We start from the raw sequence: 14,684 nt of genomic DNA, 5'->3' as shown, positions 1-14,684 counted from the left end.
TTGAGACTTTGGAAAGCTCTTTTTAATGCCACAGACAAAAGTGCACAGTTGTTTCCACAGGCTGTAGTACTCCTGGTGAGTAGTACATTGACTTTGGCATGTGAAACTGGTGGAGCTCCCTTTAAAGCCTAAAATACTGGTACCACATGACGCCACGACTAATGTTCTCTGCACTGACCCACACACCTGGAGCAAAGAGGCGGACATCCTTGTAACAGTTAGTATTTTAATGTTGATGCAGCAGATAACAGCAAATCTTTTGAAGTCTTTTATGGGAAACCGTTGTTAAAGGAGGGTTGTTTTTTTGCACAAACAAACTTCTTGTTGATCCTTATACACCCTGAAACACCACTCAGAGCAATATTAGATCAAATTAGGGTTTTTTTTAATGTGCTCAAAGAGAGAAAAGAAAACTTTAAAAAGAAACCAGAAACCATTCGAGGGGTTTCACCCTGTCCTCACAATAGCAGAGATGAGTAGTAAAAAAAGCCTCCTCCATACAGTTCTGGCAACTATCTGACCACTCTGTCTCTGTCTGTTTAATAGTTTCCTCCTGATGACTCAGTTTTGGCTTGGCTCACCTCAGCTGATTCCAGAGCTGCTGAGGGAGGGAGGGATGAGGGGATGCTGGGATGGAGAGATTGGCTTGGTGTTAGACAAGTGCAGAATCTGCTTTGTTTACTCTCCACAGCTCCACTCCCGGGCTGTCGGCCCTCGGCTGTCAGAGTCGGAAATGAACCTTCAGGTTTTACCGGGGTCTACGTACTGTGTTGCAGCTTGATGGGAGTAAAGGCTTCATGTTCTTACTGATCCCTGCCCACATCGCAGGAACATCACACTAACCTCTGTCCTGTTGGGCAATGGGGGATGACTGTAGAGATTACAAACTGTGAAATCATTTTAAAGACTCCACCCCTTCACCCCTGCAACACACACCTTCATTCCCACATCCGCCACTCCTCATTGAATTACCCAGATCCCCCCCTATGTTTATGTCTCTGGAGCTCCTCACTCAGCACAGCGCTGCGCCTAGACTGGACTCTTTTTCTTTCTCTCTTTCTTTTTTTTTTCCTCGCTCCTTCATCACTCTTTCCCTCCCTCCCTCCTCTCTCGCCGTGGCCCATGACTTTGCCGCATGGCAAACCGTTCCGCCGAGGTTTATTTAAATCTAACTCAGAAGTTTACTTTACCATGGCCCTATCTAAATAGAGCCTGCCACCTCTTTTACGCCAGCGCAGCTCTCCATTAGCAAGGCAAACAGCCCCGTGTCACTGGAGGGAATGTATACAGTCGCAAAGAACAGAGGGCGAAGGAGAGAGGGGGAGCGACTCCATCCTGCAATCCATCTCCAGCGTTTCCTGTGGGGACTCCTTACTGTTTACTCCGGGACTAAATTGCCCCTGCTCTTCTGGATATTCAGGGGTATTCTCGTCTTCTAATACAGAATACAGCTGCAAGGCACGTAGGAAGCCAACACACGAGTCACAGTTTTTTACCTTCCCACTGCAGCCACACACCACAGCAGCCCCGGCATTCCTAAGGGAAGTGTAATCACGACGGTTTGTCATGTGTGTGTGTTGCATATGGTAAACCACCACTGGCAAAGTGAGAGGGATTAAGTCATCTGAGCCAATCAGATGCTCAAAGTCAGGAATTCGGGAACACTGGGTTTCATAGTTTGCAAACTTTTTTGAAACGCATCTTTTGAAATGTATATAATGGAGGAAATTTCACAGCTCTTTACCAAGTCATCAGAGCTCTTCTCAAACATTTTAATGAGTCCAGTGCAATGTTTCAGAGCAGCGTTATTAATTTCAGGTTTAAATTTTTCCTTTTTTATTCTTTCAGGAGAAGGGATGGAAGTCATTAAGACATGATTACAAATGGGTCTTAATGAAAGGGCAATTAGAAGCAAACTTTGACCAGGCTCATTAATTCTAATTCAGTACAAATACACCGTGCTCAGGACCAAAAACCAGCTTCTCCTTCATTAAAGAGAGGATGGTAATTGCCTTGTCCTTTATTGGACACTTGAATAATTTCAAAAGAAGGGGGAGGACAAGGGGAGGATAAAGCCTAAAGCATATCATTTGCAATATCCTTATTGGTTAATCTCCTTTCATAATGAAAGTTTTACCACAAAGGATCTTCACTGTGCTTTTGAACATATGTGATGTGATACTTTGGGAGAATTTGAGCTGTCACTCACAATTCTGATTCGGGTTTTGATAATACACAAACAATTTCTCTTCTTTCTCTTTTGTTGTCAACTCAGCATTGTGAGTTTATTGTCTTGACGGCTAAACCTGAGCTCCTCCTCTGCTCTTGTGAGGGTTCACTGACTCTGCTCTAACAGAGTGTCACCCGCAGCCGAGGACGAAACACTCTTCCATAAACACTGCGCTTCTCATCGACGCGCCGCTGAGAGAGCACAAAGAGCCAGTGACAGATTGTCATAAGCGACTAAGGCGGAGTGAGAAAAGGGCTGCTGGGGCCTGCTCCAGAGGTTTGTGAATTGCTAATGTGGAACATATGAAGCCTGTGCCGGGGCTGTGACTGCCAGATTTCATTATGCCACCTCTCTCCCCGCTCATGATCTCACTGCTCAGGCACGCTCGTCTGCACCGAGGCCTGCAGTTACACCACAATTCTGCAACACTTTGCAAACTGTTAAAATGCTCCAGACTTTGTCTGTTTGCATGTTTGTAAGTGCATGTGTGTGAAACTTGTGTCACTCTCACTCTCTGGGGGTGAGTACAGGCACATGTACATGCAGGACAATAAAAGGGCAATGTAGTTCAGGGTGCATTTGTTACTGGTGTTTTTTTACTTACTCTTGAATATGTCACCTTGAGATATTGAAATATTTAGAGCAGTAGTTCCTAACACTTTTACATCATGACCCCTTAAAATGAAGTGACCCAAGAGTGTTTCTCTATTGGAATTGTTTCAGTTGAATAACTTTATAGGCTCAGGAGGCGAACATAGCAGGTCTTCCATAAAAAAGTAAAGATTAAATAAAAGTCAGAAAAAGTTACAGAATTTAGAACACAATATAATATCTGGAGACAATCATGACTGTGAGTATTTAGTGTGTGCCTGATGTATATGACTTGGTGTGTTTAAAGGAGCTATTTGTAAGATTTGCTAATGCTACATAGCCAACGTTAGCAATAACAGCTGTTTACTTACCAAGAGCTTCAGCTATTGTTGCATTTACAAGACAGGAGGTTACAACACGTCCTTTGAGAAGCGCTATATCTCCAGAGCAAATTGGACTCTACAGTGACTCAGTATCGGAAATTGTCAAGGTGGGCAGAACTAGCTGGTTAGCATGCTAACTTCAGTGGAAGAAAAGAAGTGATAGAAGTAGAAACAAAAGAAGGGAGTTGCTTTCCACAGCTGGAGACAGCTCTTAAAGTAAAGGAATGAAGTTTGATGCTGAACTCACTTTTCTTCTAGACTGGTATGTAAACAGCTGTTAATGCTAACATTAGCTATGTAGCAATAGCAAAACTTACACATAGCTCCTTTAACACTTTTGATTCTGCTTCCCTAAAGAAGTATGACACAGGGCCTCCCATCATTATCTGACAGCCCTACACAGACTATCAGTAGAAGTAGTCTGGAAGCTGCCTCTCTTGTGAAGGCGAATTCCCGCTCTGATCAACCCCTTCACACCCAGTCTCTCATCATGTTTGCTTACACTGAGACCTCAAGCTGTTTGGACATGTAAATAACACTTTCGGAGACTGTTTAGCTAAGCTCAATGGGAGTTGTTGTTGACTTTTGGAGCGCTTTGCTTAATTACGGGTCCCAGATTGTTTCAGGTCTAATGGCCTAATTACCGCTGTATAAATTAGTCTAATGTTCTTGCTGTGCAAAGCTTTTTCTTTACTGTATGCGATGTTTGGGCACTGGAACAGAGAAAGATAAAAAACAAGCCTTTATTCAGCAAAGAGCAATGCTTTAAAAAAAAAAAAAAAAAAAAAGGGGGAGAAGAAAGCAAGAGGAGAGGTTAAATAACAGAGGAATGTTAAGTGTTGCCTTGCCAATCTCTCTGCCATTCATCATATACGCAAGGCTGGCAGATCACACTCTGCCCTTCCTCTGTAAATCAATAGTTTTTTTTTTCTTTCCTCTCCTCCGCTGTTTTTGCTTTCACTGTCTCTCTTGCTCAATTGCTCTCACAGCCTTAAACACAGAAAGTCTTTCTGTGGATAAAAGTAATTAACACGGTGGAAAACAAAAACAGAGCAAAGAAGAGAGAGTGAGTGAGCGAGCGATTGAGCGAGCGAGCAGCAAAAAGAGAAACGTCAGCTGTGCTCCCGGTTCAAGAATACATTCCATCGCTAGTCGTTGTCAGAAGTAATTTGTTTGTCTAGACTGAACAAGTTGGTCAATGCCCATCCTTTCTCCTCATGGCTCTACAAGTCCATGCATATTTGCACAGGGACTTAAAGTCTGAGCAGGTTATCTCTGTGCGCCAATATTTACAAAGTTAAGTACAGGATAATTCATCAAGTGGCTTCACTGTGCTCATACATCATGCACGTCACACGCAATAATACCCTGCCGAACTTTATCTACGAGTTCACATTTTTTACAAACGTGAAATATGTTTCCATTTGCAGGACGTTTATCTGAAATAATATTTGGAAAGAAAACCCTTTTTTTTCCTTTTTTTTTTTTTAAAGCAACCAGAAGTCAGGAATCAGAATGATGTAGATGTCGGCCGGGCGTCAAGTAGCTTCTAGTTACCGCTTCTACCTCTCCCGTCTCCACAAGTCACGCAAATATCTCGATGGAACGCCAGGATTTCGCGAGACATTTCATTCTTAACAAACTGCACACCGGCAGAAGAACCCTTGCCTTGCTAGAGCGGAGCTGAGCACGCACACGGCCCCCCCCCCCCCCCCCCCGCTTTTCTTCCCTTCCCCTGCCTCCCCCCTTCCTCCCTGTATCCCAGTGTGGATCAGGCAGTGAGGGTTATTTCACGCGGGCCTCTGCGGAGCGCCAATCTATCTCCTACATTTGGTGAATTTCTCCAGATTGGGATAAGCTGGGGAGCAGAACAAAGCGTTATGCATTGGCCCTCTCCACTCACTTCAGCGCCCTCTCTACCCTACCCCACCCTCCGGCCTCCTCTCCCCCACCCAGCTGAGGAGAGATTTACACAGCAGTTTAGTAACCGAAACACTGCATCTCTCTCTCTCTCACATCTGTCTATCTCCTTCTCTCCAAACAGTGATACCTCTCAGAGAAGGGAGTTGATTTAAACCTCAGGTTAACTCACCAGGACTTTGCTACACTTATTTTGCTTCGACTCCCCCTGTGTGATTTATTCTACTCAAATACAAAGCCGCTTTAGGGTTTGATCTTTTTCTGAGATCTTTATTTAGGAATTGGGGTCAGTGAGGAAACGAAAAGATGCGCTGTGTCCACAATCTGTTTTTAAAAACCTCCTTCAAATGCCCGTATCATAGAAAAATGTATGATAAACTATACAGTATATATGTATATATGAGCCAAGGTCATATCGGTGGCAGTGTTCATGATTACTGTAGCTGTATCAGTACCTTATAGCCCCGTGTCACGGCTCCTCCCTGGGCCTCTGTAAAGCTGCTTCTGGCTGTGTGATAGTGACTGTGAGGCTAATACATCCGCATTATAATAACACACAGGCTGGACACTGCTCTGGGAACCTGGACAACTTCTCAATTTTGAACCATGCTGGGAGGCCACTGAGCAAAACTCAAGTCATTTTAATGTCATTTTGTTTACAGTATTACATTTCCTGGTAGCCACTGGTGCCAGGTCAGTTCTGTGTGCTCTGAATCTCAACCTGCAGAGGCTTTAATCTTGATGCAGAAAGGTAATCCATCACTGTGAGCACTTTGTCACCTTTATTTCATTTATTTTTTGGGCAAAATTATGTATTACAGCTTGGTAATTGTGGTTAAAACAAGGGGCCTGTTTAAAGTGCTGCATTCAAGGGCACATGCAAGATTTGAAGGTGAAGTGCAGAAAAGCAACTCGTCAATGAACGACTGGACGTTGCAGCCAAACCTGGAGCAGTGTGAAAAAGTGACATTGCAAAAACAGTAGCTTTGTTTGAAAACCGACCTCGGAGTCTCAATGTTTGGAAAATCTTTTACAAAAAGGGTTGAGCTCATAATTGGCAACATAATGCTCAATCTCAAGCAAGCTGATTTTCATATGGTGTTAAAATTAAGTGGCAACCAGTGGCTGCATAGAAGGTGGGGAATCAATCTAGAAACGTATTGCATCCTTTGGACAATGCTCATACAAGCATCTTAAATATTCAAAACCACCGATATACTCCTTTAATGTAGTTTACAATGAAGCGGTATTTTCCCATGTGTTGTAAATCTACTCCTCTGTTTTCCACCGAACCTACACAGACATTAAACAAAGTCTGCGCAGGCCTCTGGAGGTACGTGGCCATTATTTGGGCTAATGGAGGAAACTGTGTGTCACAGAGCAAAGACAAAGCCCAGTGTCACAGCAATCAGACAAATGGCTGCTGGGCTCTGCAGGGCCAGACAGGGGTCGACGCCTCTGGACCAATTAGGTCTTATAAGAGCAGCAACATCTGGAATCCGCTGATTCTCTCTCTTTTCCACTCTCTGTGCTCTCTGCATTGCTGTCACCTTACCCTCTCTTTCACCCTCTCTCTCACTCTTGCATCGTCCTCCTAATTCTTGCAATTAATCCCGCTCTCGGCCCATCTCTTTCTCTTCGCCGCTCTCATTATTCAAAGCGCATCCTCTTGATCTCTCCCCTTTCCCTCCTCGCAGCATCCCAAAACAAGGACAAAGTTGTAATCCATTTACTGCACCCCTGTCAACAGAATCCACCCAAATAATCCTAAAAGACTTACAACCAGGCCTAGGTACTATCAAGGGAAGGGGAGGAAAGAAGGGGCACAATGCACATGGGAAGGAAAGTGAGGGCCATGGAGGAAGAGGGGAGAGAGAGGAGAGCATACAAGGAGAGTAAACGAGTGAGGCAACAAACGGAGGGAACTTGTGTCACAGTGATTTGAGTCTTTGTCACACAGGTGGCGCCCAGGGGTTCCCTCAGCCTGGGCAGAGAGACAAACTGGGGCCCATGTAAACCTTAAAGAGGATTAACCCTGCCGGAGCGCTTTAATGAGACCTGAAAGTGCCGGGCACCGGAGAGCACCACTGATTGAGCTGCGCTCGAGTCGGCTCCCAACGGTCCGCCAGCCCAGTGGCCCAGCAGCGCTGCTGCAGCCCCGTGGCCTACAGCTGCCCGCTCACACTGAGCCACATCAAAGCAGCCTGTCTGGGAGAACCCCGAGACGGGAAGGAGGGGAGGGGGAGGTGGGGTGGGCATCAGGGAGGTGGAGAGTGTGAGTGAAGGAGAAGTGGGAGGAGGAGGGAGAGGAGGGTGCCTGGATGGAGGAATCCCTTATCTCCTCCTGAGAGGATGCTGCTCTGTGGTGCGAGATTGTCTGGAGCTGCCACCTGTCCCAGGCATCTTTGAAGGCAACACTAAAGCCTGTGATGGGCCTGACCTCCTTGAGCTCCCATTCTTTTATGTCTCTCTTCATTTTCTGCTTTGTTACACCCCCCTCCTCCTTCTTCTCCACTCTCTCTGGCTCTCCTCTCTTTTTCTTACCCCTCTGTCTCACTTATACCCTCAGACTCAGCCCTGACTCCCTTCCTCTCCCTTCTCCAGCGATATCTTACATTTCACCAGGCTGCTACAAACATTTTAATTACACTGTGTTCATCAGCCTCCTCTTCGTGTAGAACAATATATACTTGCGACCCTCCAGTGACGAGAGCAAGATACGGGCTGTTGGCTGAAGGGATACAAGCGCTTATCTTCGCCACTATGTGAGAGGAATGCAAATATAAAAAAAGGAGCGATGAGATTTGGAGAGACTGGAAACAAACGTAGAAAGGCATGAAATAACTCGGAGTCTCCCGGAGCACACAGAGGTGATTATCCTACTGGAGACTACAGGGTAACTTAAGGAGGAGAGAAAAAGCTTAATATATTGTGGCTTTAACCAGCTAGCCGAGGAGAAGCCCCCAGGAGCATTTAGTCTTCTTGTTTTTATAGTACTGTGTTTGATGTTATTGTCACCAGTGGTGTTTGCTGCAGCCGATTCTCCTTCCAGATGGACAAAACGCAGTGCAAAAATCTTCACTTTAAGCCTCCACGACGACAGCAAAAGTGCCATTGTTCCTGCTCTGCATCTGTGACTTGACTGATTAACCAATCTCCTTCGAAAAGCAGTAAAACACACTGACAGATGTTGCTCCAATGATACCAAGAAAATGCTGAGTATTCTTCTTTGAACATCTTAAGTTCTCTGGAAATTCTTCTTAATTCTTCTGAGCCCATTCACATTTAATCTTGTCATTGTTAATAAGCACTGCCATTATTCTGCAATGTTCAATGCTCACACGCATCAGCTTTGCGGGTTAAGAGCACCGCGCGACCTCAAGATGGTATGAAAGTGCATTCTCGTAGCACTTCAAAACATTAGCTTAACCCCCTTAAATCATCCAGCGCTGCAAAAAGGGGGGCAACATGCATGTGAGAATATGGCCTATCTTACAGCATGAGATGCCTCTAATAAGCTGTATAAAAGGGGATCATCTGATTATCCCTGGTGCGCTGGACCAAGGGGCCACAGCAGAGCACAGGCCCATGTTGTTCTTTCTTGATGAAAGGAGGTGGATGGAAGGGATCCCTCTCCATTGCCTGCAGTGTGCCCCAGGCTTCTCTGCGCCGGCGCTCCGCTGGGGGACTACACCGTGCCACCGCGCTCAAAAAGCCAATATTGAAACAATCACAAAGACAAACACTTTCCCATGAAACAGGCACGTGTCTTCTCACCACAGGCTCTCCTCTGCACTCCCCAGTTCTTCTGGGGTGGGGGGTGTTTGAATCTGTATCCTAGCCAGTGCGTGTCACGTTTAAAACCAACAAGAGGCCAGAAAGTTTGTTCTTTCAGTGCAATTTCAGAGGAGCACTGTTTGCAGCTCCCCCCCCCCTCCCCCTAAACACACACGTTATAAGTGCTCTCTCTTGCTCTCTTTGCTGCCCTTACTCTTTCAAGACATCTGGAAAGGTCCATATGAACTGAATGACCAAGCACTGTAATTAACTGTAGAGAGTCGAGGGCCATTGTTGTGCAGATCACGTTCAGTTTGGTGACAGCTAGCTCATTCAGTTCAGTGGTCAGCTGCATTTTGATATTGAGGCAGACAGACTGACGCCGGGGCAGCGGCCGGCGTGCTACGGCCCAGTAGACCTGAGATCAGCTCACCACAGCAGTTTAGAGTTTAACCCGTACGACTGGACACCCACCACCCCCACCACACCATAAAACCCCGGGACGGGTTTTATGCCACGGCTCAGCGTTCATGCTAGCTTTCCCAGAACACAGGGCCCAGTGTGATCCAGGTAGCAGTCACCTTTGGGCAGGCTCAGGGAGCAGGGTTACCGTGATGCATGTGAAAGAATCCTTCAGCCAAGAGATCCATACCTCCACTGCCTCCAGCTTAGCAAGCTTGGTTTCTGAGATCAGTCAAGGACAGCAAGGCTTTAGTGTGGGGATTATGCCCTGGCAGCCAGATCTGGGCTTGATTTTTTAAAGAGCTAACCCAAAGACTATTGGACTGATAGGCAGCCATCACAGCCTGGAGACACACTCCTACTCCTATCAATGACCAAATGTATCATTGTTACAGGGCCACAAAACTTAATGTCACTTTAGCGCCAAAATACTTGAGCATTGTCTCTAAAGCTTGGCAAATTTACTTTTCCTTTCCATTCGCGGGCAGTTTTAACATTTGCAAGAAAGCCACTGAAAAGGATGTGCTTTAAGTCCCTCCGTGGATGTGTTTAGTCTGGCAAAGAAGGGCAAGTGTTTAAGAAAGAGACACTTTAAAGAAGAGGATCCCCTCTGAGGAAGCAGAGAGTCTTCGCCAGCAAGTGGGCTCACTGTTGCTTGCAGGACCACTGACCGGCTAATCGGCGCATAATGTAAACAGATGTCGGCGCGGCGCATCCCATTCACATTTCAACACAATTAAGATCTTAAAAAAGACTTCTGCCTCATTAATCCTCATCTCAATCCTTTCTTCTTATCCCACAGCAAAGCTCCATGTATTAGTGTTGTGGTAAGAAGGATATGGACTCTTATCCAGTGTTTGCCCAAGAAAAGCGGCTAAGACTCAGGCATCACCACGATTAGCTAATGGTAACAATGGGGGCAATGTTTCCTCAGTGCCTCCTCTTTTCTGCGCTGAAGTGGGTGTAAAAACCAGAGTAAACACAGTCTTAGGCCACGGACGCAAGAGGAGTGGGAGATCACAAGTCTGGGTGAATAGCAGAGATTTACCCAGAGCACAGACCCCGAAAATCCCCCCCTTTGCTCTCTTCTCGTTGTTCGCCTCCCACGCCTCCCAGAGCTTCGCCACCATTACAACGACCCAGCGGCCAGGTGTGGGGAGGCTGCAGGTGCCATCGCATTTAGGCACATTAAGCACTGACACACACCAGCGCTAAGAGTAATCGGATTTACCTGGCTGTCTGCTGCGTGGCGTGGCGCGCTGTGCAAGCACAGCACAATGGCTTAGGGCCCCCTCTCCATCACAAACACACACACTCACACATGCACACACCTGGGATGAATTTAGGAGGTGACAAAGCCCTCATAGAGAGGGACTGCCGCTGGTGGACTGAGGACTGTGTGTGCGAGCGTGTGTTTGCTCACATGTGTATGGAACCAGAAACCAGAACAGGAGCCACTGGCTTTTTACACCTTGTGGCGTAGGAGTGGCGACAGACGCTCAGGCTTCTGGTTCAAAGCAGCTGAGGGAGGGGGCGAAGGTTTTAGGGGAGCCCTTTCGTTCTGCTGACCCTCAGACCGCTGGAGCTCATGGGGATTGAGCTCTGGTACTGGGTTCAATCAGACAGAATGGGACCGCCGCCTTTAGGGACTCCCCATGTCCTCAACACCTGGGGCCAGGAGGAGGTGTTTTACACAGCAATGCTCTCATCTCAGATCACAAGTCTTCCAGAGCAGAGTCCGGATCAGAGAATTGACAGAGAAAAATCAATGAAAAACACTAGGAGCCATTCAGACTTGGTGTTTTTTGAGTCAAAATTCGTTGTTATTTTTGTCTCTATTGGTTAATTTCCCTTTATAGCACTGGCAACCAATCAGGGCTTTAGTTTTTTTGTGTAATTGTAACACACCTACTCACACTAAGGCTTCAACTGATAATAATTTTCATTATCCATTATTCTGAAAACATTTTTTTCACATGAACAATCAATCATTTTGTCTACAAAATAAAAGACTAGTTATTAAATAGCTGTCGATTAGTTAGCTGCTAACTGTTCCAGCACCACCACTACAGACGTTTCTATTAAAGTGTAGAAGGAGTTTAAAAGGAGAATAAAAATCTATGTGCATCATGCCTACAGCTTCCCAGCGAGCATCGCCGTGCTCTCCTCTCCTCTGCTTCGTATGATTGCAGCCTTCCAGCCTCTTGAGTCCCCAATGCACAAAGAAAGCCCCTCAAAGCTCCACAGCCCTTTTGACTTCTCCCGCTGCTTTTGAACTCTCCGTTTCAGACCGTGACTTTTCCACATGACCCCGAGCCTCGCAGTGACCCCCCCCCCCACCCCACCCACCCATTCCCACTACCCCCAAAGGCTTCAGTGGTGTGGAACCAATGGAGCTCCTTTACACATACCCACACACACACACACACACACACACACACACACACACACACACATAAAATGAGAAGTGGCAGTGTTGCTGAGTTAGGTCAGGATGTAATGGGCAGTAATGTTCTGCCCTCGAGGGCCCTGTCCACAGCACCACTGCCTGGTTTTAAGTAACCTTTCCCTTAAAGAGGCACCTTGGTGACTCCCAGGCACCCAAGCACATGGGGAGAAGTAGCTAATGAAGTGGCTGAATAAATAGAGTTACAGTATACGGTCGGGGTCCGCTGGACTTTTCATTACTGCCACTGGATTAAAATCACTCTGTCCCACTCTGTCTCCCCCAATTCAGAGCCAATTTAACCAAACTAAACAAGCTATCACATCAAATCCAGCCTAAGTCCGGGCTACAGTGGCCGCTGAATTAACCTCCTAATCAGCCTCTTACTCCCCAATCATCTATCTCCTGTTCCCTCTTTCCACATACACTCTCGTCTAACCACTACTGTCTATCTCACCTTTTTTCTTTTTTTCAAATTATCAGTATCTCACTCAAGCTCTCCCTTCACCTCAATCTCTCAAGCTTCATCTCCATTAGTCTCTCTCTCTCTGCCTTTCTCTCACAAAGTCTCAGAGTCCCAGAGAGAGAGAGAGAGCGAGAGAGAGAGAGAGAGAGAGAAGGGGGGGGCAGAGTAGGGAGTGGTGAGGTTTGACTCGGCACTGCTTTGGGGCTTTGAAGTGTGTGTTGATGAGAGAAAGTGGAGTACTGTGCTCAGACAGGCCCCTAATGAGGGAATTAAGAAGCTACGCTGGCCGTTCCCCATACTAACTTCCCAGGCACAAAACAAGACAAGTGTGCGTGCATGTGTTCACAAATGCGTGTGTGTGTGTGTGTGTGTGTGTGTATAGAGGCAAGAGCGAGAGGGAGGCTAATCTGTCAGACTCCATCAAGCATCTGGCAGCCCTTCCTCTCACCTACAGTAAAGAGACAAACTTGGCCTCAGTGTTGTGCGGTGCTACAATCGTGTCCTTGAGCGGTACAGCTTCTTAACTTTATAAAATCTACTTCACAAATAGATAACACCGATTGTTTCCTGGCGAGTGGACTTACGATAGTGTGAATCTAGGTAGCCGTTGCGGGGGTCCATCGCGAACAGAGTGCCTCGGTAGGGCAGGGCGTGGTCGGCCAGGTGGGGTAGGGAACCGTGCAGCTCCTTCTTGAGAAGCGAGGGCCGTTCCTCCGTGGAGGTGGAGGGCTCCTCGCTTATGTTCCTGTCGGGGGCGCCGGGCGCCGGGGCCTGGGAGCTGATAGCATTGCGCCTCTCGCGGTGGTAAGGCGTCCCTGAACTCTCGTCCTCTGCTGGGATAGACAGACAGAAAGAGAGGAGGAGAGGATGATGTTAGACCTTTGCAGATTTGTTATGAGCAGATGTCAAAATAAAAGTCGGGAGCAAGTGTGAGAACCTCTCTCCCTTCCTGATTATGTTTCATATAGATACACACACACTCTTTCTCTCTCTCTCTCTCTCACACACACACACACACACACACACACACACAGCTGAAAACACACATGTTCTGAACACCCATATACATGGAGAGGAAGTCTGTTCATGTAGAGGGAGCGGGTGAAGGGAGGAGCAGGGGATCAGCTTTGTACACCTGAAACCTGCTGTGCATCATCGGTGTAAATCTGCCAGTGTTTGCCTTCTGCAGCGCCAAAATGTGGGAGTTCAGAGGCAGACGGTGCATGAGCAAAAAAAAAAAAAAAAAAGAAAAAAAGAAAGGGAAGGAAAAAAAAGAAAAATCCCAACCTCTTCATTTCGCACAGTTGAGGCCGCCGCATTTCCCAAAAGTCTGTTCTTAAATTCAGCTCTGTCTGTTCTTTTTATAAAGAAACGGATTCTCATGGAGGAGGCAACACAGGCTTTCCGCCTGCATTCCAAACTGCCCATTAACCAGCGTCATGGGTTGTATCAGCCCCACCCCTCCTTCACTCTCTGTTCTCAAACTAAATCTTTCTCTCTCAGTCTGAGGGCAAAATTAGGAGGAGTGGGGTCTCTGGAGAAAGCTTCCTGGCATGCTGGGTAAAGGGGATAAATGTGGAGTTGAGTTCAAGGGCTGAGCTCCACCAGAAAGACATGAGCCCCTGACCTTTGGCCTGACCTCTGAACTGGCATGTATAAGGGTCAGTTGGCCTCCTGACCTGGAATTAGTCTTTTCTCTAGTACGATACTATAGACTACCTCAGAAACTCTGAATGACATTTCTAGGATTTTATTTTCAAATTTCAGCAAAACGGATTTGAGAGAATTGAATTTTAGCTAAACACTAAAGTCGATTTAATCTTTAATACACAGTAAGGTCTAGTCTGTTTGATCATTGAGGCCTGAACAACTCACTTGGGATATTTTTGTTGACTGTGTGTGTTATATTGTGTTCAGATTAATGGTATTAGTACATTTCTGTGGAACATCCCAGGCTCCTTCAAATGCAGCCTTCTTTTCCAGGGCAACGCAGGCTTCACCGGGTCAATCAGTCATTGTTTTGCGTTGGACTTCTATTATATTGCAGCCTCTGCATTCTAGATGCTCTAGTTCTACATCAACGAGTGAAACTTGATTCTAGGTATCTGAGCTCCTGATTTAAGAACTTCTTTAACCCGAGACTGGGCGCACGTGTCAGCACACACTGATGAGGGCTGGATGTTTGGCATGTTATGAGGTGTAAATGCTTTGTACTTTGTATCTCAGTGAGATCATTTGCTCTCCGTCTGCTCTCGTCACTATTCCTTCATTATCTGCTGCTGTGAACGGCCTCCATGTTCAGCCCTGATTACGTGCAATTATGATTTCGCCACTGAGGGTGTTGGTCAGATCAGATCTTTCTCTCGCATTGATGTCGCTCACTGAGAACCTGGCGAGATGTCGTGGAGG

General features: G+C 46.5%; 1 protein-coding gene across 2 annotated transcripts in view; it reads right to left on the bottom strand.

Moving 5' to 3' along the window:
• The window catches only part of gli3 (GLI family zinc finger 3), a 94,028-nt gene that overhangs the window by 45,170 nt on the left and 34,174 nt on the right, over positions 1-14,684 (bottom strand). Inside the window, exon 3 of one of the 2 annotated variants that reach the window (XM_056364075.1) lies at positions 12,860-13,108. In XM_056364075.1, coding sequence (XP_056220050.1) covers positions 12,860-13,108 — 249 coding nt within the window. The remainder of the gene's footprint in view (positions 1-12,859; positions 13,109-14,684) is intronic. The other variant, XM_056364076.1, reaches the window with a different exon arrangement.

This window comes from Seriola aureovittata, chromosome 20, assembly GCF_021018895.1.
Source record: "Seriola aureovittata isolate HTS-2021-v1 ecotype China chromosome 20, ASM2101889v1, whole genome shotgun sequence".
NCBI lineage: Eukaryota > Metazoa > Chordata > Actinopteri > Carangiformes > Carangidae > Seriola > Seriola aureovittata.
This window is presented reverse-complemented; position numbering and strand designations above follow the sequence as displayed.